Source organism: Austrofundulus limnaeus, unplaced genomic scaffold, assembly GCF_001266775.1.
Source record: "Austrofundulus limnaeus strain Quisiro unplaced genomic scaffold, Austrofundulus_limnaeus-1.0 Scaffold39, whole genome shotgun sequence".
In the NCBI taxonomy this organism is placed as follows: domain Eukaryota; kingdom Metazoa; phylum Chordata; class Actinopteri; order Cyprinodontiformes; family Rivulidae; genus Austrofundulus; species Austrofundulus limnaeus.
The window spans coordinates 1,430,743-1,443,091 of NW_013952441.1; the positions used below are offsets into that span (position 1 = coordinate 1,430,743).

The 12,349-nt window shown below is 39.4% G+C and overlaps 1 protein-coding gene across 1 annotated transcript in view; it reads left to right on the plus strand.

The window, feature by feature from the left end:
* Nucleotides 1-12,349, plus strand: part of dock1 (dedicator of cytokinesis 1) — a 242,473-nt gene that overhangs the window by 72,497 nt on the left and 157,627 nt on the right. Inside the window, exons 21-24 of the mRNA XM_014007051.1 lie at nt 846-946; nt 1,040-1,168; nt 6,507-6,615; nt 11,024-11,094. Of these exons, the coding sequence (XP_013862505.1) occupies nt 846-946; nt 1,040-1,168; nt 6,507-6,615; nt 11,024-11,094 (410 nt within the window). The remainder of the gene's footprint in view (nt 1-845; nt 947-1,039; nt 1,169-6,506; nt 6,616-11,023; nt 11,095-12,349) is intronic.

A 12,349-nucleotide genomic window follows, 5' to 3' on the forward strand; every position in this document is an offset into this window, starting at 1 on the left:
AATCACCTTTCTTCCCCATACTGATGCTCGGTTTGAACTGCAGGAGATTGTCTTGACCATGTCTACATGCCTAAATGCACTGAGTTGCCGCCATGTGATAGGCTGATTAGAAATTAAGTGTTAACGAGCAGTTGGACAGGTGTACCTAATAAAGTGGCCGGTGAGTGTATTAGGCCAATCCACAGGGGTCTGTAGTGCACAACCCCACCTCCCCACAATATTTTTCTAAAGGCAATAATGATTATAATGTTAAATTAATATCAATATAAAATTTAGTATGCATTAGGCTACCTGTTTTAGCTGCTTCATCTATATCTCTGCAACAATCATCTTCATATGTTCTGCTGTAGTGTGACATGGTTTGTGTCAATTTCATAAAAACGTCTTTAATTTATGTACCACATAATATGTTAATTGAGATTAAGTTCCAATTTTCCACCAAGATCTGGCCAGAAGAAGATTTTATCAAAAGACAAACAAACTGGAGTGATGATAGAACTCTGTTCAACTGGTCGTCTGTAAATGTAGCTTTTGAATTACACGACAAAGTATCACGCTGAATCCCATCTAGCATGCCAGCGCCTAACGTCGGGGGGGTTGCATCTCAAAAGAGCAGTTTTCTTTTTCAGAATGAGGGGGGGGAGGGGTGTGTGAATTGTGTCATCAGGTGTCCGAGATTATCTGCAGCCCAGAGAATTGAGAGAAAATAGCTTTCTGCTCAAATGCAATCTTGTGTAATTTCCCAATCTATTTCAATAGATTGAATAAGACAGGTAGTGTTTGGTGCTCTTCATTACCAGGCCTGTGGTTTACATTTTAATGAGCATGCCTTTGTTCACTGACAGGTGTTCATAATTGGACTTATAGCCGACAGAAAGTTCCAGCACTTTAACCCCGTCCTTGAAACCTACATCCGCAAACATTTCAGCGCCACACTGGCTTACACGTGAGTTTATTTACCTTTGTATGGGCAGACGATGGACAGGTAAAGTCAACTACATGGTGTTTTTTGTGACGAGCACACCATTCATGTTTGTAGGAAACTGACCAAAGTATTAAAGAACTACGTGGACAATGCAGAGAAGCTGACGGAGCAGCTGCTGAAGGCCATGAAGGCTTTGGAATACATCTTCAAGTTCATTGTGCGCTCCAGAGTCCTCTTCAACCAGTGAGTATTGTTGCATAAACACTCATAAGAAACTGCAGAGTTGTAACAACATATTCAGGATTGCCATCATTAACATTTGTTAGAATAAAGATTTTCAGGATGAGTGCAATTACTCTTTAAGTAGTTGGTCTACTGTTGAGGCTGTTTGTGTTTTGCCTATATTTTGTTAATGGTTGTTTTTTTCTCTAATATTTTTGCAAGTTTTATCTGTGTTGTGCAACATAGCACTGGTTGAGTTGCACATTTTGGTGTAATCTGCATGTTTTTTTGTTTTAAAGCTGCACAGCGAAATACGGGCTGAAGATTTTTACAGAATATTTTGGCTTTGCTACTCTTCACTCTAATCTGAAGGATTAAAATAACATATGTGACCACCTGTGATTTGGTCCTGTCTAACCAATTTATATAAGTTTATGAGAAATAAGAATTAAGGTTTTACTATATTACCTGGTAAATATTAGGGCTGTAGCGATACACTAATCTCACGATACTATACGATATTAGATATTCTGCTCATGATACGATATATATCACGATAATCAGCGAACGATACGATTGGATTTTCTGAACGACTTTAGAGGGACAGAGTGATTTTGGTGATATTTGTTACTGTTCCATAGACTTGGATTGAATTAATTGAACTGAAAACTGATTAAAAGCACCAATTGTACAATACCTGGCTCTGATTGGACAGAGACCTAGTCTACAGCTGGACAAAATTAATCAAAGATGCTGTGAGAAAAATAGTTTTCTTTAATTGAAACAGTGCAAACTGTAGCTTACAAGCCTAAATAATATTTGGTTCCATCCAGGTAACTTTGGCCAATAGAGAGCAAATTGTCCCAAATCTTCAGGATTTGTTGTTTATGATGAGAGGAATTAACACAGTTAAAGACTTGGAGGTAAATTATTTTGTTCCCATGTTACAGAGAGGAAACAGATTATTTTTAACAACTGAAATATTTGGTTCTTGTATCAGCAATAAAAAATTGTAAATACACACAATGTGTTGGAAGACAGTGTTTAGTGGCTGACTAATAAATAGTGAGGCTAAAGAGAACATGAGAAAAGTTGGAAAAGGACTGATGAGGACTCATTCTGTGATTTAAAAAAAGCCAGGTTTTTATTTTTTTATTCATTTTAGAGGTTTTTTTTTAACAGCAGCTGATGATTAAACCGAAAGTTACCTTAAGATTGTGTGAGTCCTTTTAACGAGAAATTGATCAGAAGTGCTGTGAAAATGGTCGGATCCTCCTCTCTGGCTGCAGTGTGCCCTCCAGACACAGGGGGAACAGATTTTCACAGGCAAACTGGATTTCGCACAACACCCCCTAAGCTCCAGGCGCTAGACGCATGCCTGCCTGCATGCCTGCATGCCTTACGTAACATGACTGACTACAGTCGGAAAAAGAGCGCCCCGGACGAGACACTTCAATTTGGCTTAAAATACAGACATTCTGACTAATAAGGTTGGTAACCTTACCACAGCTTAGAAGGCAGAGGGTGTCGACCTTTCTGCTCAGAGTCAGCTATTGGTGCATGAAGCTAATGTTTACTCACAATGCTAATGCTACCATTACTCTCTGGCTCCTCAGGCGTAGAGGAGCCAAATGGCTGGCTCACTGCTGGTAACTAGTGGTCAGAGGCTGAACTACAACATCAAAAGAACGGCTGGCAGGAAAGTTGACATTTTAAACCTTAATTAAAAATCGATACAGGGCTTTAGAAAATCGATACAGTATTGGGAAATGAAATATCTATATATATCAGTGTATCGATATTTTCCTACACCACTAGTAAATATAACATTATTCTTTTAAGAGTTAGTGTTTCAGTAAACATTTTTGCTTGTGATAGGGTCGCCAAAAGTTTTTTTGATAATATATTTGTGGCACCTTTTTAGATTTATAATATTAATTTATAATAAAAATGAAATAATAGCCTATATTTTCTGCTCAAGTTCAGTAAATGGGCCAAATGAAGCTACAGTCTGTTGCTTTCATGGGGATCTTTTCACTTTTGGGGTAGCGTGAGCATGACTCAATGCCCTCAGTGTTTTATACGGTCGTTGCATTTGGCCACTTCTGTACCATCCCTCGTGAACCCCCTTCAGCTCAGGGTGCTGAGAGGACACTTAAGTTTGGCTGAAAATACGGGACATTCCAGCTAATACAGGAAACTTGGCAACCCAAGCTGGTTCTTGTGGGTATTGAATTGTCATCTTTAACAGCACATGATGTCTCAGTAAGCTCAGATGTGGATGATTACAAACTTAATTATCTGTTGGACTGATTCAACTTCTATTTTTAGTTACGTTAAATTCATTTCTACTTTTGTAATTATCGTACGCCAAACTCACGAGCCCATCAGCATAAACACACTCATCTCCCGCTTCTTTATTGGGTCAGCTGGAACAAAGTTGAAACAGGTAAAAGCGAACGATCCTTTTGGTACTTTCTGTTGATGCATTTATAATTGGCATTGGGGATGTTAAATGGATGAGAATGCTGTAGAGTCACGGAAAGAAGCTGCTGCTGGCTGATGGGCTGATGTATGATCCTGGTCTAATTGAGTGTGCAGAGTTTGATTGGTTTCCTGCCCAATGTCTGAAGGACATTTTGTCCTCTACCTCACATATCAAACTAAAGCAACGTCCCTCTCTTCCAACACTCCTCCTTCGTCAGAACTGGTGCTGAAATTCACGTTGAAAATTGGGTTTGTTGAAGCCTTTATTGCAGGCCTGACACCAAGGTGCCAAACTGACATCAGCAGAGCTTTTTATTGTGCACAAGTGGAACATTTCTGTAAAATTGTCGAGGAGCACCTTAATCACACGGTTTCCCCCCAGTGACATGAAACTGTCCAGAGCTCACTGAGCTCCGCGGTGATGTGGGTGAGCAGAAGCTTTAAGTAATTGTTGTGGTGGGAGCTTTGAGACGGATGCCTCTAATCCCATGATTTCTGTAAGCCCTCAACAGTGACTATCCTTTACCGTGTAATGCCTGCATCCCTGGGAGATATTATAGCATCACAAAACCCACCTCCGTRGAAGATGCCAAGTGAAATCTGTTGCAGTCGCCAAAGTCGCACTAGTTTGCCTCCATTTCACCCGCCTCCTGCTGTGATGGAGTGTTTGTTTTCAAATCCTTTCAGCTCCCCCAATAAGCCCTGTTTTTTTAGAACAAGAAAAAGATGTGGCCTTTTTCCAGCTAATAACTAGAAAGTGAAAATTTATTGGCTTTCTGCAAAACTATGAAGAAAACAAGTTTTCGGGGGACCATGCTTGCATCACTACTTTGTCCTTTTATACTGATGGAAATTAACAGAAAAGGATTGATTTGGAAATTTTGTGGTTCATTAAATGAATTTTAGATACCTATAGTCTCATATTTTATACTTTGTGATTAATTGATTGCAGTCATTCACTTTAAACAGTAAGAAAATCAACAAGTCTTTATTTAGCGTAGTATTTGCCTCTCTCCAACATTATAAACCTACATTTTTTTTTTTACATTTTAGAAGTGTTTACTTTCCTGTCACACTTAGCCTGGTAAAAAGCAGGCCCTTGTCCTTCACTTTGCTTCGAACAGAGGGTCTGGACTCGCTGCTATTGAGAAGTGATTTCTTGCTGGAGGCGTGGCTTCTGTTGAAGTGTGTGTGTGTTGCTGTGAAGGAGGCTAAGCTAAGAAGCTAACCGGAAATCGCGAGCGCTGTAAACAACTCTACTGAGAGGAGAGAAGTACTGAGCTAAATGAGACGACTGTAAATGAGAGCTGCTGCTTTGTCAGACAAATTTAATTTAATTATGAAACCTTATCAACACGGGCTGGCTTCATTCACTTCCTCCACTGCCATTGCTAACTAACTAGCAGACACTGCACAGAAAATTAACGTTGTTCAAAACTCCTCCTTCTGTTTGTTGATTGGTCCAGGTAAAATAAACTACAAGCAGACACTGCGCAGAAAATCGACGTTCTGTTCTCTGATTGGCCCGGCTAWAAATCTGCCAGCAAAATCCTTGTCTATGGGAGAAATGCCAGACGGAACAGAGAAGCGAAACTAGAATTGAGCGGAGCTGCGTAGGAAGGCAAGGTCCAGGCTATGTCACACTATACCATCTTACAAAAATTCTGTCCAACACTKAAGACATYAYTGAAGATGGAATAAAACAAATCTCYTGGAAGCCTCTTTTGGACGTGTATATACTGTAATGCTGACCCTTAGATCGAATATATAACCTGTGAGCAGATGAGTCAAAACCTACTTTTCATAAGTCGGCACAAGTAAAACATAATAGTATGATAGGGCCTTCCATGACATCTGAGTTATGTGTGGTAACTATGCATGTCTGTGAATAAACATTTGAGTCTGAGAATTAAATCAATCTCCTGTAAATAATTTGGTCTCTCATTTGAATAGGAAGTTTCACTCTTYGGTTAGCAGAAAAGACTAAGGGTGCACCGATTACAGTTTTCTAGCCGATCACAGRTTTTTGAAAAATCTGACCTGTTGATTCCGATTTTGGCTGATACCGATGTTTTAAATAATTATCACTGTCAGGTATTATAAGGTCATAGTACACCTTTAATGTTCTAATGTTACTGCGATGGACTTGCGGCCTGTCCAAGGTGTACCCCGACCCTCACACGGTGACTGCTGGATATGAGCACCAATGAACCCCATGACCCTGAAAGGAAGAAATGGGTATAGATAATGGATGGATGGATGTTCCAATCTTATTTTATTGAAAAATTTTGAACAATACCCTTGAAACAATATAAATTTTAACTGGACATTAGGTAGTGCTCACAGCACTTTGTGGAGGTAGATAAGCCAGTCTTTTCCACTGATCTTATCCAGGTATCGGCTGATCTGATCTCCCAAGGTTAAGGAAATTGTTCCTGATAAATTGGCCGGCCAATTTATCGGCGCATCCCTAGAAAAAACGTCATCCTCTACCTTAAACAGATGAGAAAGTAAAACACAAACTTTTACTTTTTTTTGCCAGTTTACTGGTATTCGACAACACGGATCATTCATTTTCCACATATTTACTTCCACACTACAACAGGCAGGAGCTTCAGGGTCTTGTCATGTTGTTCTAAATGCTAATCCGGCTGGCGACAAGAGTGATGTCTGTGGTTCTGATCCAAAAATATTTGCATGGATAACACACACACACACACGGGCCTTTCTGCTTTCTGTGTTTAATGATTTAACGAGGAAACATCAAACTCTTGTCATTTCCAGCGCAGGTGGGGCTGTTTGYGCAGGGATGAAACAAACAGCGGCCTCATGATCGTCTGCCAGACTAACTCTCCACTTCATCTCCTCCCAGGCTCTATGAGAACAAAGGAGAGGCCGACTTCATGGAGTCCTTGAGGAACCTTTTCACATCTTTTAATGACATGATGAACAGTAATTCAGAGAACACTGGCATGGTGAAGGTAGGCTTATTATCACACAAGTCCAACTGCGTGCTATCGCTCAAACTCTGTGCCAGGAAATGTCTACTGTGGCATGAATAGTAAATAACTGCTGCTGTGTGAAAAGTAAATAAATCTGGTGTGATTAGCTTTGGATGACATTCTCTGCGAGGGGAGATGCACCAATCCTTTTACTACTATAGCAACTTATTAGATGTCGATATGTGAGTTTCTTCTTATTGATCATCTCTGTCTTTTACAATTATCTTTTCTATGTTTTGCTGTTTAAAGTTTTCCCATCTTTACTCTTCTTCTTACAGTAACTTATTGAGGCTGCACAAAAACAAAACTTTAAAACGTCTGTTGCAAAAATGATTTAGCATTAAATCTGGAGACAAAGGAAAACACTTAGCTAAAGTTTAATGTTAACACAAAGGTTTCTGAAGTTCGTTAAATGTGTCTCGGATATATATTTAATTTGCACAAACTACTTGTTTATCCCTGGAGTCGGTCCAATCTGAGAGCTCGTGTTTTATTTGTTCTGGCAGYAACAAACAAAAAGTTTCACCAAGCACATTTTTATTGAATCGACTATTTATCCCATATATAGGACGAGGAAGCCGTGAAATCTGTTTTGTCAGTAATAAAATAACTTGTTTGTTTCTAAAAGTAGGGGGGGGGGCAACATTTATTCTATAGCTGTCAAAGTATTTCCTATACTTTAACTTGACTTGGCAAAAATTGGCTTTCCCCAATAATATGTCACTTTTTTGCACCAATTAGGCTGAGATTCACAAACTGAGGATTTTCAAGACCAGGACTGGACAAAAAAAATAAAATAAAAATAAACATTTGGATGTTTTTAAAAATTGCAATAATGAGACCAGTTGGGATAAATCTGCACACTACCTTTTTTTTACCCCCGTCTTTCTTTTTATTCATCACGACACTCTCAACAAGATGCTAAAGCACTCCGTGTGCTTTTGCCTAAACCAGGTGTGGGCATCCAGGTCAGAGAAAGTATTTGATTCTGCAAAATATATTATTGGCATGCAGACCATAAATGCGAGGCTCTCGGAGTAACTCGAGTCTGATCCACCACAGAGAGATAAATGAGACGAACAACTATTCACACTGTTGCTCACACCTGAAGACAATTTAAAGTTAGCATTTYATCTAACGTGTGTTTTTGCAAAGGGAAGAACACACGAACTCCAGGTTCTAAATCTACAGCCGATGCTGTGAGGCCACCGTTCTACCCACTGCACCACGGTGCCGCACACTAAGCTCCAGCTATAGGAAATAGTTTGTGCTTACATGGCTGTTTTGTTTTTAATTGCTCCAGGATTTACCAGACCGCRCAGCATCGATTTCCTTCAGTCATTAACAAAAACACTGCGCTCTAAATGTTGTCTTCCTCACTTCCTGCAAGACCGGAGACTGGAAGAGTCTCCGCTCCTGCTGCCCCAAAAGACAAAAACAAATTCTGACTGCAGCTCCTAAAGTATTGACCTTCTCATCTGTGTCTTAAGTTTGTAAAGTTTATCATTCTACAAAGCAGTCTTGTATATTAAAGACGACATATCATCCAAAATCCCCTTTTATAGCCATTAAATGCATTTTGTTGTGTACTTGGAGTCTCTAGGAGTACAGRAAAAWTTAATTTAGTCTCTCCCAGTTTTGTCTTTATATTCTGTTGTTAATATCTTTTAATTCATTTGTAAATAAAATGATTCTGCGCAGCTATATAGTCGTAAACCCCTCTATCAAGCTGGAATGGAACGCTCTTGAAGCGAGAGGTGTGCCTTGTTTGGATTTAAAGAGACAGCCTCAAAACGAGTTGATTTGAGACACACCTCAGAAAAGGGGTGAAAGAGGGGCTTGTGGAGTTACAATAAGGAGGAATTTTGAACAGTTCCACTTTATTTAGACCCCATTTGAAAGATTTAAATGTGAAAACGAAAGCTTTAAAAGCATGATATGTCTCCTTTAATRTATAAATAAATATGTGAGACTATTCTAAAAGGAGCTAAACTTGCCAGTGTAGAAKGAAGTTTTAGTTTTTGTGCAGACTTTTAGACTTTTCCTGCATCCTCAGCTTTATTTATTGTTTGTTGTGTCTTGATTTCTGTTTGTTCCTCTGGTTCGTCTTCCTACGTTTCCGTCTGACCCTGCCTGTTGTGATGTACGGGTCTCCTCTGGCACTCTGCTCTTTAGCTGCTTCTTAAGGTATTTATTCCACTGTCTTTCTCTTTTCACTTAAATACATTCTTACTGTCTTGTATCCTGAACTCACTGACCTCAGATTGGAAATAAGCACACCAATATGTGTTTTTTTCCCTTTCTCCTTTGCCTGCACAYGCTCCCGTCCTGCATACCTATGCTTTTAGAGATAACATAATCACAGGGTGCATGCACGTTGCAACACCTACAGTAGATCCCTGTGCACAGTCAACCATACGAGGAGCTCAGAAGTCAATTAGGAGTCAGTTGCTGTGTAATTGGGTGAGATATTAGCTTTACTGTCAGTAAATTAAAAACTGATCTTGAGGAACGGCTGCGTAACGGMGGAACCCTGGTTTCTTCCCAACCCCCGCCGCCTCATGTGAGAGCTGTGTGGCAGGTGGCAGCTAATGAGCAGTCCCATTATACTTCTCCATATCTATATGAAAAAAAATCTTGATGAACATCTGGACTGTTGTGCAAAAACTTTGATAAACGCACGCTCACACGAACTTGGATCAACACRTACGAACAGATGCTTCTGATGGTTGCGAGACACAAATAGAAGCTTTTAGCTGSAAGAAAAAACATTGCCGCACAACAGGTGGGAGTTTAGCTGCTGCTGGGAACCGAATGAAWAGAGACATTTTCCTAAAATGGGTTTTTCAAGGGGTAAATGGAAACGTTTGATTTTCCATTTTCAGRAAAAGAGACTGAGTTTGTAACTAAATAAAAACATAGATATCTAAAAATCCAGGTCTTAAGCTTCTCGCATCTTTTACGCCCGCAGTGAGGGATGAAGGTGTTACATCGTGCATATTAAAACACTTCAGTTATCTAATGAGATTAGCGTGGATTAAAGTGGGATTCCGTTCGGGTGCCATGACTATCTCGGGAGGATTATTTTGGTGAGGGGAGAGTTGTCGTCTAAAGTTAGTTCCTGCTTGATGCGAGCAGAGATGAAGCATCTCGCTGCTTTCCGTTCGTCGCAGTTTTGCTTAAATGTCGGCAATTATTTCTGACAAGTTTCTGATATAAACCAGGCGCGATAATAAGTACATTCTGTGAGCTGCAGCTGCATGGTTAATCAATGTCTATAAGTCAGACTGGCACTGAGGCCAATTTGCACAGTTGCTGTATAAACATGCCAACCCACCTTTGGCTGGCATTTAGCAGCAGTCAGTTAGGGCAGGAAGTGTCAGCCTGGTTAATCATTGCCATTATTAATTGACTCTCTCGAAGCAGCCGCAGCATTTATATACTTCACGAGTTTATTGAACTGCAACTTTTGATCATTTATACATACACATATTTACTTCAATCACGTAAAGGTATTTTTACTGTAAAAGCGGTCCTTTTTTTTAAAAAATATTTTAATGCTTTAACTTAAAGATAAAGAGGCAAGATTAGTTTTCACAGGACTCATTCTTAGTGCATTTGGTCATTTTTTTAGATGAACCTAAGTTTAAATTTGAGGATCTGGCGAGTGAGAATTGTGCCTCGTTACCTTTTTAAATGAATRGTAGGTTAAAGTGAGAGAGCTACTTGTCCTTAAAGGGGACTAATCAATCATAATCTACTTTTTTAGTYGTTCTCCTTTGTTGTGTACTTGGTTAGTTTAGTTTAATTTAGTTTCTCACAGTGCCGAATAGATACTGTACCTTTTATATTCAGTTTGGGTCGTATTTTTCACTTTATTTTCTATGACGTTTTCTGAACTATTACGTCACTGTGTTTGCTGCAACACTTGTAAACATAGTCATAGACATCCAGCTTACAYGGTTCTGCAGGTTTGTTGTCTTCATTCTCCTCTGACTCTGGGTTTTCTTTGGATGGACRAGTCTTCAGTTGTTTAATTTCTAAATAAAAAGTTTTTGCACTTCTGGTATCGCTGTTGTAACTCTGTAAACAAAGTACAAAATGGCCAAATGTGGCCTTGCTGTGTAAAAAAAATTCTATACTGTGGCAGTATGCTGAGCTCACCCCCAGCCACAGTTTCCACTTTATAATCTTTTCAATGTAAAGCACAAAGACAGAAAGATGCTGAAGCATCATGGCTTTATCAGACAGTTTCATCTGCACACAATAAAACCAAAGTGTTCACAAATATGACTGACTTCACCATCTAACGACCACTACAGAATGTAATGACCAAGTGAACATGACCATATGTGAGCTTGYCTTTTTTTTCTTGTTTTTCTTTCAGGGCGCTGCACTAAAGTATATTCCTACTATAGTCAATGATGTCAAGCTGGTCTTTGATCCAAAGGAACTAAGGTAATTTATGTCTTTAGTTCTTTACGTCTTCTAATTACAGATATTTATTCTGACAGGATGAAGTGAGAAAGTTTTTCTGCTATTATAACAGATTATACAGATTTCTGTGAGCTCTAAAAATAAAGATGTTGTTGAAGTGCATCAGTAAAAAAACCTTCATATTAAATCTTCTCCTGCAGTATCTGAAGGATTTTTCTTGTTTTATAATACATCATYCAAAAGAAAATGTCGATGCAAAGATTGTGTTGAGATAAATCGATGGGACGGTATGCCAACTTAGAGTTTTAAAATTTTTTGAAGTTATATTTTTATTTTATTTTATTTGTCGCCCCTCGAGTGCTGTTATTCAGCACCTCCAGTCGCTGCTCAGTGATGTCCTCTGGTTAAACTTGCTCAGGTTGCCTTGGAAACTCAGTGACTGCTCCACTGAAGTGATCATTTTTGTTAATGTTGCCCACTGTGAATGTCATCAGGCATGGYGTAATGCTTGTCTTCGTAATAGATTCTTTATGAAGTGTCACGCACTCGCGCATGCTGATCGCTTCATTTCTGAGCGTCGACAAAGGAGAAGATGTAATACAATATATTACAATATACAGCGGGTAAAATAAGTATTGAACACGTCACCATTTTTCTCAAATATATTACTAGAGGTGCTAATGACATGAAATTTCACCAGATGTCGGTAACAACCCATTGGTCCATATATACAAAGAAATCAAGTTCCAGTTCAGTTTATTTATATAGCGCCAAGTCACAACATACGTTGTCTCAGGGCACTGTACATAAAAAAGAACAATCTAAAGAAGAAGCCAGCAGATTGTGTTGAATCACTTCATCACAGTCTCCCATCCTCCGCAAACGGTGGAGAGGAAAACTCCCCGCTAATCAGGAAGAAACCTCCAGCAGAACCAGGCTCAGGACAGGCGGCCATCTGCCTCGACCGGCTGGTTGGGAGACAGGAAAGGGACACAGTCAAACACAGAAGAACTGGTCCAGGACTACCTTCCTCTGGAAGAGACAAAGAAAAAACGTGATAGAAATAATAAGAGACTAAAGACAACAGCAGAGTGAGGAAATGTGCTCAGTTTGTGCTCCAGCAGTCTGTCTATAGCAGCAGAAATGAAAAATAATTCTGGAAACCAAAGTCTAACTATAGGATTTATCAAAAAAGGAAAGCCTTCAGTCTAATCTTAAAAGCAGACAGAGTGTCAGCTTCACTTACAGAAACTGGAAGTTGATTCCATAAGAGAGG